We start from the raw sequence: 17,386 nt of genomic DNA, 5'->3' as shown, positions 1-17,386 counted from the left end.
TGTGTTGTTATGAGTTATTTTTAAGCAGACAATGATAAGGCGTGTACTTTCAGTAAGATGAATAATAATGGATTTTTTACTATTCACATTTTCATTTTATTATATATTTTACAAACGTAAAAAGCTCGCTTGCAAGGCATGCTGGGAACTGTAGTTTCTGCGCCACACGGTTTACGGGGCGTGTACGCTGACGCTCGGCCCGGATGCGGATGTTGTCGTGTGCCCGTAAGACGGGAGATGATTTTCATTCACTCAGCGATTCTGAGGGAGACCTGTGGCCCTTTGCATTACACCTGACATAAAATTACTCTTACGAGGAATATTTTTATTTGTCGGAATCTGAGAGCTGAATGGACCATCTTGTCACTCGTGGATGATCGAAGACATGGATGAGACACAGATTTAAGATGTTCTTTCCGCTAGTTACTGAAGCGTTATTGCTACAAAAACAAATGCCCAGTGGTGCCGAGCTGTCATCGACGGGTTAGCCGGCGAGCTAAACAACAAAGCGTGACGGGGTTAAGAAGTCTTTTTTCCTCAATACTCTTGACAACAACATTTCGCTGGATATTTTATTTTTGAATAACTCCGTAGCATTTTCTACATGGGTTAAACTTGTTTTTAATATCACGAAGATGGGATTGACACCCGCATACTATCTAACTAATTGCAATCAGTTCTTGTAGGATCAATGCGATGCGTTCTCTCCTTCTTTCTGGAGTTGTAAACTGCTGATCGTGTCACCCATGGTGATGGTTGCTATTAGAGTCAAAGCATCTTTTCCCATGGCTCCATCTGGAGCTCTTCTCGAGCCTGTCTCTGCTGGGGATCTACAGTGATGCAATTTTGTTGTTGTTTTATAACTGATACTCAATAGAGAGTAGCATGCCGGTGTGTCACGTGAGTGCCAACGTGTTATCAAGGTGACAGTCAGGTGTGGCAACAGCAGCTGACTGCCCAACACTAATGAAAAGTGACTTGATCTGTGTTCCTTCCTTGTTCATTTTGTAATAGACACTTAAAGCATTTCAGAAATGCACCAGAGTTGCATTCATCCCAGAGAGACGTTTAACGTTAGATAAGAACAGGAACTATAAAGTTATTGAGCTGGAACAGTGAATGTATTCAAATTCTGTGGGTGTTGCTGAATCATATTTTTTACATTCAATTTGAAAATGATGGACCAGAAGTGGAACTCTAACTTGGTGCTAAATAAACACATCTAAGGCAGGAAAGAGTTGCCTTGAAGACTGGAAGCAGTCGGTTGGATTCGGTGGATTAGAGCCGTGCGGATGCTTCATTCTGCAACTATGTTGCCTGCTTTTTTGCTGCTGTTTTTTATGGGAACCTCCATCAGGTTATCAGAGACCATGAGCAGAGATGAGAGGAACAAACTGAGGTATGTGTCTATGTGAGGACATATGAAAATTTCGAATCGCTTTCCACATGAATGATTCCATATGGTGTTTTTCTTCATTTAAGAAATGCTTTTGCTTCTCAGGAACCAAGTGGTGGAAATGTTTGACCACGCTTATCAGAACTACATGGTATGTACACAGTGACTAATAACTTTACTTGTTGACAGCTGGGTACACATGGAAGTTTTAATCCTACTTTTCCATCAGCATCCAAAGTTATGTGTGTAGTTTTTCTATGTAAGTTTTTTTAATGTAGAAAGAAGTCTCTTATGTTCACCAAGGCTTTTGGTGAATGTTATAATGCATTTTAAAATATAATTCATTCCTTTGATGGCAAAACTGAATTTTATATCATAATTACTCCAGTCTTCAGTGTCACATGATCCTTCAGAGATCATTCTAATATACTGATTTCGGTCCTCAATAAACATTTCTTATTATTATCAGTGTTGAAAACAGTGTTGCTGCTTAATATTTTTGAGGAAACCATGATACTTTTTAAAGGAATCTTTTATGATAGGAAAGTAGCATAACAGCATTTATTTGATACTTTTGTAACATTATAAATGCTTTACTGTCATTATTGATCAATTTAATGCATCCTTGCTGAAAGTATAGCTACATTTCTTTAAAAAAAATGTGATTGCATTTCTGGTCACACTTTATTTTCATGTGCAGTTGTTACAGTGTAATTATACAAAGAAGTTCTGAGTAATATTAATTATTAACGTACTTCTTATAGGTTTAGTATATTATTAAGGTTTGGCTTGATGTTAATTGCATGTAATAAATTATGCATAATTTACTGTTATTACACACTGTTCACATGTGTAACTATGGCACATTGAAATAACATTTCTTTCTATAGAAGTTTGAAAAATGTTATTTATTTATTTTTTCTACTTTGAATGTCAGTAGGGTCCTGTGTTGTTTTTGGACCCCACTGACTATCAGTGTATGGACAAAAACTTTTCAATGATTCTTCAAAATATGTTATATAGAACAATTATATAGATTTTATATAGAAAGTTATATAGATTTGGAACAACATGAGGGTTATGTAATGATGCTTGAATTTTTATTTATCAATGAATTATCCCTTTAACATTGCTTATTTGCCGATAAATGTTCCTGACAAAAAAACAAAACAAATAAAAAACAGCAGTGTTGCGAGGATAGGGGAAGGCAGATTAATGTTTGAGAGAATGGCATTATAATTAAAATCTGCCTGGTTTCATCTAATTTCATCTCTGTTCTTTTCATTTTGACAGGACCATGCCTACCCCGCAGACGAGCTGATGCCTTTGACTTGTCGTGGGCGAGTGCGTGGACTAGAGCCCAGTCGAGGGGATATAGATGATGCCCTGGGGATGTAAGTCAGTTGGAGATGTGTTAAAATTATTTTAAAATGAATGTCAAAAACTGAGATGAAAACATGTTTTCCTGTTCCGTCAGGTTCTCCCTCACGCTCATCGACACTCTTGACACTCTAGCAGTGAGTAACATCTCAAACAGAACTTGAAACCTCTTGCAAACACTCATATTTACAGTTAAGCCCAAAGTTGTTTGCTTATGACCTTATCTGACATCTCACAGCTGTTAAATAAGACGGTGGAGTTTGAGGAAGCAGTGAAGAGAGTATTGAAGGATGTACGGTTGGATAATGACATTGTGGTGTCTGTATTCGAGACCAACATCCGGGTGCTGGGGTGAGTAAGACATCTCTGTCAAGAGGTTCAAAGTGGACTGACGTGCATTTAAAATCTGTCTAGTAAATTGTGGCTGTTTTGCTTGTGTAATACTTTACTGTTCTTTTAGTGGGCTGCTGGGAGGCCATTCCATGGCCATCATGTTGAAAGAAAGTGGGCAAATGCTCTGGTACCAGAATGAGCTGCTGCACATGGCTAAAGATCTTGGACTCAGACTGCTACCTGCATTTAACACCAGCAGTGGCCTGCCTTACCCTAGAGTGAGTGAAAGCACGCATGTACATGCATTGCATATGCAATATGATTGATTAAATGTCATCATGAAAATATGCTGTACATGAAATGTTTTTTTTTTTTTCTTTGTTTTGTTTGCGAGCATTTATCTTTATGCCTATACAGTATACACACTCCACACACACATTCAGACAATTTCTGTTGATTCGGCTGTTCTGGGCTTTGCATTGGTTTGTTGCATGTCCGCCTTACGGAAATGAACTCTGTGACATCCCACAATGGCTGCACGTGTCATCAACAGCATGACCGCCCCTTTCACAGTTCACAGCTGTTAGTTTATCTTACAGACCTTCAGTTGCAAAGCATTCTCAACTTATTACATGTCTCTCTGGAATACCTGATTCTGATTGGTCCATCACAGCATTCTGCATTTTTTTTATAACGACCGCTAAAAGGAATATTGTCTAGTAAGGAAACAGATTTCCTGCATAGAGCTATGCTAATTTGATATTCTTGTGTAATATTCCGCAGCTGCTTTATTCTCAAATAATAAAATAATTTGGTAACACTTTACAATAAGGTTTCATTAGTTAACATGAACTAACAATTAACAATACTTCTACAATGTTTATTAATCTTTATTAATGTTAATCTCAACATTTACTAATGCATTTTTAAGAAAGGTTGTATTTGTTAACATTAGTTATTAATGCACTGTGAACTAACATGAACATGACTTTTTTTTTAACTAACATTAACAACGGTTAATAAATGCTGTGAAAATATATTGCTCATTGTTAGTTCATGTTAGTTAGAGCATTAGCTAATGTTAACCAATGAGACCTTATTAACGTGTTAACAATAATTCTTATTTAATAGTTAAATAACCTACTTTAATGCAATTCTGTTAACTCTAATGTCCACTTTAATGTTAATCCCCCATTATTTATTTGAAATAATTAATACTTTTATTTAGTATTTAGTACACATAAAATAATTATCAAAAGTGACAAAGACATTGCTGGTCTTTTGAACTTTCTATTAATTAAAATATCAGAAAAAGGTGTATCACAGGTTTCAAAAATATATTAAGCAGCGAAAACTGTTCTCAACATTGGTAATAAAAAGAAATGATACTTGAGCACTAAATCAGCATATTATAATAATTATAATAAGAAGGATCATGTGACACTGAAGACTGGAATAATGCTGCTGAAAATTCAGCTATTCCTTCACAGGAATAAATTACATTTTAATATATATTAAAAAACAAAACAATTATTTGAAATTGTAATAATAATTAACAATATTACTGTATTTTTAATCAAATCAAATAAATGCAGCCTTGGTGAGCAGAAGAGACTTCTTTCAAAAACACACACACACACAAAAAAAAAAATACCGACCCCAAACGTTTGAACAGTAGTGTATATTAAAATAAATCCTGCTGGGGAATATTCTGTGATAAATCCACTTGATTATGAGTCTGATTAATGATTGGCTGCATTTACAGGTGAACCTGCGTTATGGAGTCCGTGGACCTGAGACCCGTACAGGCACCGAAACGGACACCTGCACGGCCTGTGCCGGGACAATCATCCTTGAATTTGCAGCCTTGAGCCGCTTTACTGGAGACCCTACATTTGAGGTAAAATATTACAATGGCTTCATGTTGAAAATTTGAACTAATGTCACTTTTGTTGAGTTTCTGAAGTTATAACATTCAGAAATGTCCTTATTTAACCTCCAGAGAAATGTTTGAAAACCTTGCGTTCTGTGTAATTCATGTTGACCAAAGCATTTAAGGTCATCTGATTGTTTTGTAACAAACTAACAATGGAGCACTGACGTCATTTCGGCCTAAAGTGTTGATTCCTGGAATGTTTGTACACATTCAGTCTTCAGAATTACAACATAGATCTCTTATGACATAACTGTGCCATTTGCAAGACACACATCATTAGCCGTTGTGTTGTGCACTATGAAAAGTATTATGAGGTCAGGACTGTTCTCATTTTGTGTGTTGAAAGAGACTTACAATGACTAAATATATAATAAATTGGCCAGAATTTACAACTCATTGTATTGTTCGCAGGCTCATGCGAGAAGGGCTCTTGACTTCCTTTGGGAAAAGAGACAGAGGAACAGTAATCTAGTGGGAACGACCATCAACATTCACTCAGGAGAGTGGGTCCGCAGGGGTGAGGCTAAACTATAGTCAACAACCCACCCAAAACATAAAACAACTGTGCTCATATACAGACAAATAAGGTAAAAGTCAAGTCAGAATCATGATGTTTTTTTGGTCATTGTTCCCTTAACAGACAGTGGAGTTGGAGCAGGCATAGATTCCTATTATGAGTACTTGATGAAGGCTTATGTATTACTAGGAGATGACCAATATCTGCATCGCTTTAACACTGTAAGTATCACTCTTTTGTGATAATCTTTTGTTAAAGACATCATAATCTCCTTTTCGGCTTGCGTCACCAATTTTTTGTCTTATTTTTCAAGCCCTTTCCTCTAAACACCTGTCATATTTAGACAACTTTGCTAATCCAATCAATCCCAGATGGATAAAATTAAGTCCCACCACCCTAGGTTTTCCAAACACCATTTTAGATTTACTTTAAAGAGTATTTTAACATTCTGAACAAGTATTTTTTAATTTATTTATTCATTAGTTTCTTTGTAGACTGGAGTAGATTATATATTTTTATTTTCTATTTATTTTGTTACACATTTATTAATTAATTTATAACTATTATTATTATTTTAGATTGAATTGTAATAGTTTGAATTCTTTTTATATTCCATTTACTTGTTTATTTTGGTAGACTTGAGTAGATTGTGCATTTTAACATTATGATTTTTTTTATTATTATTTTTTTATTTGTTTGTTTTAGTAGACGAGTAGATTGTATATTTCAACAGTTTGAATTATTATTTTTATATTTATTTTATTGCTCTATTTATTTATAATTGTAATTTTTTTGTACTTTTTTATAATTGATCATTCATTTTATTCAGAATAGAAGCCCTGGAACATGTTGCCTGTAATTGTAGGGTCCAAAATAATCTTTCATACTTAATCTAATGCGACTCTTAGTTTTGTCTGCCATGAAATAACGGTTCTCTTTATCTTGTTTCTGTATTCATGAATTGTGATCGTGTGACATATTTTTCAGCACTATGCATCCATTATGAAGTACATCAGCCAACCACCTCTGCTACTGGACGTCCACATCCACAAACCCCTGCTGCCGGCCCGCACCTGGATGGACTCCTTGCTTGCCTTTTTCCCGGGATTGCAGGTGAAAAATCAGTGAGGTCATAAGCATCTGAGTTTGCTATGAATATCCAAACATAAGAGTTTTGCTCTTTGCAGGTTTTAAAGGGAGATATCCGGCCAGCCATAGAGACGCATGAAATGCTTTATCAGGTTACCAAGAAACACAACTTCCTTCCTGAGGTAGATCCTCTTTTCAGCTGTCTGTCTTTTGAATATCATCACAGTCAATTCAATTCAATTCAATTCAATTTAAGCTTTATTTGTCATTGCATAAATACAGTGTATTAACAACAAAATTTCAGGTGCTACTCCAGATCAGTGTAAATAATTAATAAAATATGTACTAATTAATAAATATGTATCAAAGAAAAACACCACATCCCTTACATACAATTCACTCTCTCTTTTTTTTTTTTTGGTTTATAAACTCTTCTTGACTGCCCTGCTCCCTCACGTACTGTCTCGCCAGGCGTTCACCACTGATTTCAGGGTTCACTGGGCTCAGCACCCCCTGCGGCCAGAGTTTGCAGAAAGCACTTACTTCCTTTATAAGGTACAACTGAGTTCTCAAACAAATCTCAATACAACATCTCCTTTACTCTCCATCATGTTCCTTCATATCAACCTGCAAATGTGACCCCATTCACGCTGCATTGCTCCTGCTGAGGCGCATTCGACTGTGTATTTTCATGTAGTGAACCAGAGAGACAATACATAAATGATTAACTGTGAATTTCCTCTGAAGGCAACCAGAGATCCATATTACCTGGAGGTGGGCCGCACCGTACTGGAGAACCTGAACCGATTTGCTCGAGTTCCCTGTGGCTTCGCCGCTATGAAGGATGTGAGGACGGGAAGTCACGAGGACCGGTAAGAGCTGGAGTTTGTGGATAGTTAAAGAGGATGTTGGTTTATGTGCTATATTTTTGTAATAATAATTTGAGTGGATTTTGTAAAGTGAGCATTTATGAGTAAAGAGTGGGTGGCAAGCTGTCTCACGGCATATTTATTTCCCTTCATCACCGCCCACTTGTTTCAGCATGGACTCGTTTTTCCTGGCGGAGATGTTTAAGTACCTGTTTCTGCTGTTTGCTGAGGAGGAGGATTTGCCTTTTAATGTAGAGGACTATATCTTTACCACAGAAGCTCATCTGCTGCCTCTCTCCCTCTCCACTGCCTCAAACTCACAGGCGCCCCCTGTCGTCAACAGTATGGTACTGCACATAAGCACTATAACAGTTCTGCTTGCCTCTCTATGTTGTAACGCTGGTCAGAGTTGACTTTACTCTGTTTTCAAGTACTATTACGTAATACAAATAACTAAGCTCATTTTCACTGGTTGTCTACTTGTTTCTCTAATCAAATGTTGATATGATATCTTTCTGTCACCCAAAGGCCGGAGAGGAGCTTGATGACTCAAATTTTGAGTGGACTTGCCCTAACACCCGCCTACTCTTTCCTGATCCCGCCTTCCCACGCAATCTCCGTGAACCAATCCGAAGCGCAGTGGATAAGAGTTGTCTGCGCCCGACCATTCATCGGTGAGAAAGTGATATAAGAAGCTGGACTATGTTCAAATAGCATTTTACATAATTATACATATTATGTCATTTTTATGGGTATATATATGTATATATATATATATACATATATATATATACAATATTTTTAACTCTTATGCTTACTAATACTTTTATTCAGAAAGCATTAAATTGATCAGAAGTGACAGTAAAGCCATAATGTTACAAAACAATTCTATTTATAAATAATGCTGTTCTTTTTAACTTTTACTCTAAAAATCCTGAAAAAAGGCATCAGGGTTTCCACCAAAAAAGCAGCAAAAACACGTTTCCTTCATTTGATAATAATATGATTATGAACCATTAATAATAAGCACCAATAATAATTGAACACTGAATAATGATATATGAATGATGATAATAAATAAATAAATACAGTTTGTAATTTGTATATTTTAATATAGAAAATGCAGATGGTCTGGTGGAAATTACAGGAGATTTTCAATAAAACATTGATTTTTTTCTTCTTTTTTTTCACCTCTCTCAGAGAGCCTGGAATGGGCCGTCCTCCTCTTAGGGCTCAAGACTTCATGGCCAATAACCCCGAACATCTGGAGCTGCTGAGGCGGATGGGTGTGAGTCTCATCCACCTCAAGGATGGCAGAGTACAACTCGTCCAGCACGCAACACAGGTACTACACAGACCTAGATATAAGAATTAAACTATATAAGTTGTATTTCTTATCTATAGATTGAAACTTGAATCCCTCTCTACAGGCGGTGAGTGCAGTCGCTGCAGAGGACGGCATGCGTTTTATGCAGGAAATGATGGAGCTCTCCAGCCAGCAGCAGAAAGAACAGCTTCCTCCACGAGCTGTTCAAATTGTGTCGCACCCCTTTTTTGGTAGAGTGGTACTGACCGCTGGCCCTGCACAGTTTGGAATGGATCTTTCCAAAAGCAGTTCTGGAGTGAGTATGATGAACTGTGACCTTTTATCGTGTACTTTCTCACTTTGTTTGGGCTATTTCTGTGCTGTTCTTGGTTTGTTTTTGCTAAAGGGTATAATTTTTTTTTAGCCATGCTACATTGTGTATTCTGTTCTCTATTTCCCTCTCCCTCAGGTGCGTGGGTTTGTAACCGTAGCGGAGCCCTATAACGGCTGCTCTGAGTTGAGTAACGGTGAGATTGTGGAAGGCCGCATTGCTCTGCTGCAGAGAGGCCAGTGCATGTTTGCAGAGAAGGCTAGGCACATTCAGAAAGCTGGGGCCATCGGAGGCATCGTCATCGGTGAGAAACGTTTAGGGAGTCAGCCATTAAAGGGATTTACTCACCCTCAAGTTGTTCCAAACTTGTATGAATTTCTCTCTTCTGCTGAACGCAAAAGAAGATATTTTGAAGAATCTTGGTAACCAAATTGGTATTTTTGTTTCTCCATACTATGGAAGTCAATGGGGTCCGTCCACTGTTTGTTGACCGACATTCTTCAAAATATCTTCTTTTGTGTTCAACAGAAGGAATAAATCTACTTCTATTTTCATTACTTTCTGATGACAAGGATGACACCCCTTCCTAAACAAAACTAAATAGGTGGCCTTTAAAATTTTTACTATACTGAAGCCCAAGCAAATTATTAAAACAATATCTGGAAATTTAGTTTGTATTAAGTTGACGGTGTATCTTTTTCCCCCATTGTTACATGTGAAACTTTTAAATTCAGATTAATTTTTTATAGCACTTTTCACATTTTTAGCAGTTTTACAGTTCTGTTGACAGCCCTAAAAATTACATTGTAAAAAAAATTCCTCAAATTTTTCACCCCCCCCCCCTAAAAAAAAAAAAAAAAATATATATATATATATATATATATATATATATATATATATATATATATATATATATATATATATATATATATATATATATATATAGTGTGTGTGTATATATATATATATATATATATATTAGGGCTGTCAAACGATTAATCGCGATTAATCGCATCCAAAATAAAAGTTTGTGTTTACATAATTTATGTCTGTGTACGGAGTATAATTATTTTCTATATATAAATACACACACATGAATATATATATTTAAAAAATATATGTGTTATTTATATATAAAATATTTATATATAATATAAATTATATATAATATAAATATATATACACAGTATATACATGCAAATATTTCTTAAATATATACATGCATGTGTGTGTATTTATATATATAGAAAATAATTATACACTGTACACACACATGTATTATGTAAAAACAAACTTTTATTTTGGATGCGATTAATCGCGATTAATCGTTTGACAGCCCTAATATATATATATATATATATATATTAATATAAAAAGCTTTCATATTTTTGTATATATATATATATATATATATATATATTTATATAAAAAGCTTTCATATTTATTCTTTTTTTTTTACCTATAATTTATAGATTTATCTTAGCTTTATTTCAATTACTAATTCATAATAACAATCATTAACAATTTTGTACAGAATAAATCAGTGCTAGTATTTATGTCTCGCTCTTGTTTCGTCACGTTTGTTTAGATGATAATGAGGGCAGCAGCAGTGATACGGCCCCATTGTTTCAGATGGCGGGAGATGGACGGAGCACCGATGATGTCACTTTACCACTCCTCTTCCTGTTCCACAAAGAGGGCAACATCCTGTTGGAGGCTCTAAAGGAGTACAAGGAGGTGGAGGTGCTACTCAGTGATAAAGCTAGAGACAGAGGTGAGACACATTGAAAAGATGGTTAGTATGTGAGAAAGCACTGTGAGGTTGTGCATGTTGCATCTTCAACTTTCATTCCTTTCTAATTATTCTACCTTTATTACTCTTTCCCTCTGTGTTTGTAACTGTTTTCTCTTTCCGTAACTTCTCTTTTTTCCCTACTTTGATGAGCAGAAGCCATATTTAAGGGGAAAGCACTCCCGGGCACCCTGTTGGATGGCAGTAAGTACCCCTCCTCCTTGGGTTACCCTTCATGCAGTGAACCCCCTTGATTTTATGGTGCGTTCTAATCATGACAGAAAGATTGTACTTACGAGTTGAACACGCATGAACGCTACCACAAAGTCGTAATTTCGACAGGGAAATTCTGAACTTTCTTTAAGCCCAGAGTTTCTGAGTTGTGGGTGTCAGTGAGAAATTATGGCGGCCGCGTCTTCATTGACAGTACATTTTTCCTTTACAATAAAACTAGTTACTACTGTAAGTTACTACTGTAGTACTGTACACTTACAATAGAATATATAATAATTCAATTTACAGCACCTTGATAAATTGAACAAAAGCATTAAAAAGCAAAAACACACCTAATGTGCATTTTTTTATTCATCATTTTGTTAAAAATCTTGCCACATTGCCATCTTGCACCAACCAAAGCGACTCGAATTACGACTTCCCAACTCGTAAATACAAACTTCCCAGGAGGATTTGAACACACTCAAGTCAACACACTTCTATTAGCGTAAAATCTGCACGCTCCTTCTTGCTGACAACATCAAATTTTGATGACGGTACCATCATGCTCCACACCTAATGTGGTCCGCTAGGTTTTGCCTGTGATGTGTGATAGATATTAGGTAGATTTCTTGTGGTTCATTCAACTGACCTCTTTTTCAAGGTACAGATGGAGCAGAAGAAGAGGACTGCTCCACAGAGGAGAAAGACCACAGTTGCTCCACTTCCTCAGAACCTGTTGACCAGTCACAAGTCACTACTCAGGAACAGACAGCAGAAGACTCAGTCGTTGGGCAAGATTCGGTTCAGCCAGTGGAGGGACTTGGCAGTTACGTCCCTGTGGACGTAGGGGAGGAGCCTGCGGTGGACAGGGACTCCGGCAGCCAATCGGTGGACTCGGTTATGGCTGATTGGCAGGAGGACTTGGAAGCGTTTAAGCAGATGGAGAAGGATGAGCTTTGACATTCCCCTCCATCTCGGACTCCGCTAGCATGTCCCAGCCATAGCACAGACTGAGAAATCAGTTCTGTCGAATAGGGACAATATATCAGATAGGCGTGATTGAAGAACTCTGACTCAAAGAGCTCATTTTCTACGGCCAGTTCTCAGGGGCTTCATTCTGATTCACACATATCCTGTTCTCTTCATCTGAACGCTGACAAACTCTATTCCAGATTTCACCCACACATTACAACTTATCTCTTTCTCTACATGCATAGGGTACACAATCACTCCTATTTTTGTCTTCCTTCTAACAAATGGATTCTCTGATTATTGAAGTGCAGGCTTAAATCATCAGTGCTGATTAATCGCCTGAAAGACTGATTAATGCCTGGTTTAACTGTGATGAATTGCTTTTTGCAGTAGGATTCATGTTCGGTTCTTGTCTCAGTTTGCAGGGCCTGAAAAAAAGGTCCTTTATGAAATGATATACGTGTATGTACGAGTGTTTGTATGTATGGTTATTGTTTTTAATTAGTAAGAGAATCAGCCTGGGGCTCTCATACGAATGGGACCCAAAGTTCAAAAACGCTTTTTCCATCCTTCCACATTAAGTATTTAACGGTCTTATACATTCAGCCCAGCTTATGACTTTACGATGAGGTCAATGTTTCAAAGAGTAGCATTAAAGGACCACGGATGATGACAACTTTGCATGTCAGTGACAGACTTTTCTCCCAAGGATGAAGGAGACATTTGAAGCATCCTAAAGTATCCGCCAGAGGACGCTATTGCTCCGTTGCTCCCAGTAGCTAATTAATTGACTGGGAGACCATGCCAGGGGGCATGAAACGCGATAAGCTCAATAAAATTGATTGAAAATTTTAATATACGACTCCTTTTTATTGGATAGGCTTTCTATCACGTGTGTGATATTTATGAAGGGAGCGGGGACTTGATTACATTTTAGCTTTATGAAAGTGCGTATGTCATTAATTAAAGCAGTAGTAAGGCTGTTGCATCTAAGTGCAAGTGTAGAGTAAAACCACTCAACTTGGCTGCTGAAAATTCAGCTTTGCCATCACAGAAATAAATTGCTTTTTATAATATATTAAAATTGAAAACAGATGATCTAAATTGTAATTACATTTCACAATATTACTGTGTTTTACTAGTTTTGATCGGATAAATTGAGACTTCATTCAAAAACGTTAATTATTGTCAACTTACTCAAACTTTTAAACGGTATATGAATAAATGTAGATGATCAATTATATATGTATTAGTTTTCCATAGTATTGAGCAATACATAAAATAATTAATAGAATGTTGCATTATAAATATATTCTAATAAATATAACATAAATGATAAGAACAGAACATGTATTTATAAAGAGGTTTATGAAATATTGGTTCAAAAATCTTATAATTTCTTGGTTGAAGTAAGACATGCAACTGGGGGTTATGAGGGGAAAATGTAAGAATAATTCGACTAGTTCCTCCCCTCCTACGTCTAGGCGTGTGGTTGGTTTGCCACACGGGCTCCAGCAAGATGGCTGCAGTTCTTCGAGCAAATCAGGAGTGCGGGCTGTAAGCCAGCGGTCCACATCACATCACTACAGTAACAGCAGCGCATATTCCCGTCCGCCTGTGTGTGTGTGTATATGTGTGTGAGCCGCCGCCAGTGGAAGTGGAACGAGCGGGTCACTTCTGACAAGTGAGTGCTTTCCTGTCATATTTATGCATTTTTGCGCTGATTCGGCAAGTGTTTGTGTTCATTGTTGCATGCCAACCGTTTGCCTTTCTTTGTGTCTTGTCTTTGGTGAGTCGATTCCTGGTTCGGTTATTGACTGGTTCTTTTTTTTTTTTTTTTTGAATGATCAGTTCTATCTGATCTTTGAACAGTGATTCTGGACTGCATTGTGGTTTGGGCTGTGTCTCAATGTGCTTGCCAGCATATAGCATTTATGGCATGTTAGGCGCCTAAAACGAACGTAACAATTGTAGGCGCCTATGGTGCCCAAAATCCTGACTAGGTAGGCTGTTCACTAGGTTTTCAGACACAGCCATGAATGGGTGAGATCAATTGTTGGTTAATGTCATGAGTCTGTCCCATTGCATGGACGTGTATTGATTTACACCCGTTTTTTACGAAGTACAGCTGAACTGGAAGTAATGAAAACAAAAGACACCTGGGTTGGCATGCATGCACACGTACACGTGTGTGTCCACTGTCCTGCGGGCAGACAATGCGCCCTCTGTCTCTGCCGTGGCGCAGCTGTGTGTGTCCTTCTGTCACTGTGCTTTCATATATGCAGTATTTTCATTAGCGTAGAGCTCATTCAGTGTATGACTGACTGTGTCTGTGTGTTTGAGTGTCAGACTAGGGGAGCTATGGGTGATTTAGCGATGTTTTATTTGTAAATGAATCCAATTCCTTTTAGCCGAATCTTTTAAATGAAGCGGTTTAGAGAACCGTGCCGATTGATTCGTTATTGAATCGGTCAGAGCCTTTATCGAATCAACTCAATGACTCAACTGAGAATTTAGCAATGGGTGATACTTATTTTCGTTCTTGTGAACTAATCGTTCTTTAGTCGATGAATCGGATGAACGATTCATTAATGAATCTGACTGAATCGGTACAAATGGTTTTTGAATGAGCTGACTGACTTATTGAATTGAGAATCGCCTCTTTCAGATAGGTTCAGCTTGTAGTGTCTTAACAACTCTCTGACTCACTGAGAACCGTCTTTGCAATGTTCCAATTTAAGAGTTCCCTTACTCATGAATTATACTGAGAACTGACTCTTTCAGGTTTTTCCTACTCTGAATGATATCATCTGGGCTGCTTTTCTCAAAAGCATCATAAGCCTGCGTAGATCGTATAGCCATTGGCTGTGGCACCAATGGTCTCTATGATCAACTTGTCTCACTCTCATGGTGCTTTTGAGGAACGCAGCCCTGGTTTGACAGCTGACTTTGCTTGAACCATTGTTGTGTAAGATTGAATCCCATAGCAGAATTCAATGGGACCCAAGAGCGATTCTTATTTTCTCCTTGTGGGCAAACTGATTTTTAACGACAATATAAATCTTTAACAGACTTGTGAGCTACATGGTTGTTAATCAGTTGTATAATGCTTTTGTTGAAGCTGTAAATCCACATTATTTCAAATTCCTTTTTAAATTAAGTTTAAAATAAGTTTAAGAGGGGAAATCCTAGTAATACAATGACATTAACCAAGAGTTATTTTAGTACAGTTTAGCCTAATGTAAATTCAAATTAGATATTATAGTATACTCTTAACTACTTTGTTTTTATGGGCTGATTCATGACTGCAACAAATTGACACATAAAATCAGAATAAACAGCCTTAATTAACATTAAACATAATTGAAAAACTGTAATTAACAGCAAAACATGCTTAGTCTGTGTTGTAGAACATGCAACACTGGGATGTCAGGAAGGAACCACATGAAGATACAGTATTAAAGATCTGCTCAGTCATTTATTTATTATTATTTTTTTATCTGAAACAAACTGAAGAAATTCATTTACGGAAATGAGTCGTGCTTTGCAATGGGGGACATGGCTCTGTATCTCTCCCTCTCTTGATCTCTCATCAGTCTGACTCTGACACCTCCATCTGTCTCTCTCTCATCCATAAGCGGTCTGTGTGTGTTGCTTTGCACACATATGGCTTTTGTTCTGGTGACTGAAGAGGCTGAAAGGCTATTAATAGCGTCTGTGGGTTCTCCTCTTGGTCAGTCAATTTCAAGCTTCTCCACCACCAAAGCTCCCATCTCCCTCTCTGTCTGTTTTATTCAGTTTCTCCCGCTCTGTTCACAGGACCTGAGAAAAGCGACCCAATTAGCCCATGGGGTTATGATGCAATATCAGGGTGACATCACTCAGAGAGGAGGTTTCCATAGCTACCAGAGGTCTATGTGAGAGGTTCCATCCTGTTGCAGTGTTAGAGCTTTATGTGGTGTGTTCTGATGACCAAGGATGTTGCATGTGTGCGTATTTGTGAATTCCAACTTTTGGTTTTAGTATGTTGACAGGACAACCTGATCTAACTCTTGTACAGTGTGGGATGGCTTGGTGGTTATGTGTTTAAAGGAAAAATTGTACTCACCCTCGTGTCCTTCCAAATCATGACTTGCTTTCTTATGTGGAACACAACACAAATGGAGATATTAAGCAAAATGTTCTTGCTTTTTTCCATGTGAAAGTGAAATTATATAAATGGTCCATATGAGTCATTCTGCATGTTCCATGTTTTCTAAAGCTATGTGATTTGTTTTGTATGAGAAACAGTTAACTTGATTCCCTTCTTAATGAACTCCTTGAGTTCCTTTCTGCCGTAGATTTCAAGAATATTTTTCATTTGTTTGCATTGTTTATATAAAGTAGTTTGTAAACAATACAAAAAACCGAAACAATCTGTCTTATAGTTGGCAACCAAAATATAGCTTTGAACGCCAGGTTGGTGGTGTTTATTATTATTATAATATATAATTATTATAAATACTATTAATAAGTAATATTTGTATGACTGTACCTTATAGTTTTAATCTGTTTTCATCTGATATAATAGATTTTGCTAAATGCGTATATATATATATATATATATATATATATATATATATATATATATATATATATATATATATATATATATATATATATATATATGCTTTTTTCTCACAAAATGAATGTGAAACATGTATGTTGGTTATATAATTTTTAGTATTTAAATATAATTTAATTTATTTATATATATATATATATAATATATTAAAATAAATCAAATTATATTTAAATACTAAAAATTATATAACCAACATACATGTTTCACATTCATTTTGTGAGAAAAAAGCATCCCTACAACTTCTCAAAGTAAACAGCAGTGTTTTGCTGTAGCATGACATAAAAAGTAAGTGTCATAAGTAAGTTAAATAGACACTGATTTTTATTAAAGCTACAAAAGTTATTTAGTCAAGAGCAGTGATTGATTTTTATTGTCTTTTGTTGTTTGATTAAAATTAAGCACACAGACTGAAGCAGGTTTATTAGGATGCTGTCACTTTAAAAGATGCACCCAATATTGTCACACAATCACTTTCTTTCTCAACTGTTTACTCCACGCAAGACATAACAGACTGTTTACATGAACACCAACCAAGACAGCATTTTGACAATTTTGTGTGCATTTTGGCCACATAAAGTTGTAATCGAAACCCCTGTTGCAAATCAGGTTTATTGGCAACATTTAT

At 36.6% G+C, this 17,386-nt stretch overlaps 2 protein-coding genes across 4 annotated transcripts in view; both read left to right on the top strand.

Annotated features, from left to right (window-relative positions):
- Positions 1-228: 228 nt before the first annotated feature.
- Positions 229-12,991, top strand: edem3 (ER degradation enhancer, mannosidase alpha-like 3). 3 transcript variants are annotated; one of them, XM_081348154.1, is made up of 21 exons: positions 229-1,399; positions 1,502-1,547; positions 2,690-2,790; positions 2,874-2,913; positions 3,015-3,127; positions 3,237-3,387; positions 4,875-5,009; positions 5,457-5,562; positions 5,686-5,783; positions 6,550-6,675; positions 6,750-6,833; positions 7,123-7,206; positions 7,399-7,523; positions 7,693-7,867; positions 8,049-8,194; positions 8,721-8,865; positions 8,951-9,142; positions 9,296-9,461; positions 10,746-10,931; positions 11,106-11,153; positions 11,827-12,990. In XM_081348154.1, exons 1-21 carry the CDS (start codon positions 1,293-1,295, stop codon positions 12,123-12,125), a joined length of 2,673 nt encoding a protein of 890 aa, XP_081204280.1. In that variant the 5' UTR covers positions 229-1,292; the 3' UTR covers positions 12,126-12,990. The 3 variants fall into 3 exon arrangements, with proteins under 3 accessions (XP_081204280.1, XP_081204282.1, XP_081204281.1); XM_081348156.1 differs by lacking the exon at positions 11,106-11,153 and having other exon boundaries at positions 11,833-12,991; XM_081348155.1 differs by lacking the exon at positions 11,106-11,153.
- Positions 12,992-13,570: 579 nt separating this feature from the next.
- LOC308680184 (uncharacterized protein C1orf21 homolog) overlaps positions 13,571-17,386 on the top strand; it is a 32,555-nt gene continuing 28,739 nt past the window's right edge. The window contains exon 1 of the mRNA XM_081348169.1: positions 13,571-13,821. The gene's annotated coding sequence lies outside the window, so the exon portion shown is untranslated. The remainder of the gene's footprint in view (positions 13,822-17,386) is intronic.

This window comes from Scardinius erythrophthalmus (assembly GCF_964197995.2).
Source record: "Scardinius erythrophthalmus genome assembly, chromosome: 20".
In the NCBI taxonomy this organism is placed as follows: Eukaryota; Metazoa; Chordata; class Actinopteri; order Cypriniformes; family Leuciscidae; genus Scardinius; species Scardinius erythrophthalmus.
The sequence above is the reverse complement of the archived record's forward strand: the minus strand, read 5'-3'. Positions and strand labels throughout refer to the sequence as shown.

Excerpts from the sequence above, each read along its gene's own strand:
- edem3 (XM_081348154.1), top strand. The coding sequence starts at position 1,293 with ATGCTTCATTCTGCAACTATGTTGCCTGCTTTTTTGCTGCTGTTTTTT. Across the intron at positions 5,563-5,685 it reads AGGAGAGTGGGTCCGCAGGG|ACAGTGGAGTTGGAGCAGGC; the intron begins GTGAGGCTAAAC and ends TTCCCTTAACAG. Across the intron at positions 10,932-11,105 it reads TGATAAAGCTAGAGACAGAG|AAGCCATATTTAAGGGGAAA; the intron begins GTGAGACACATT and ends TTTGATGAGCAG.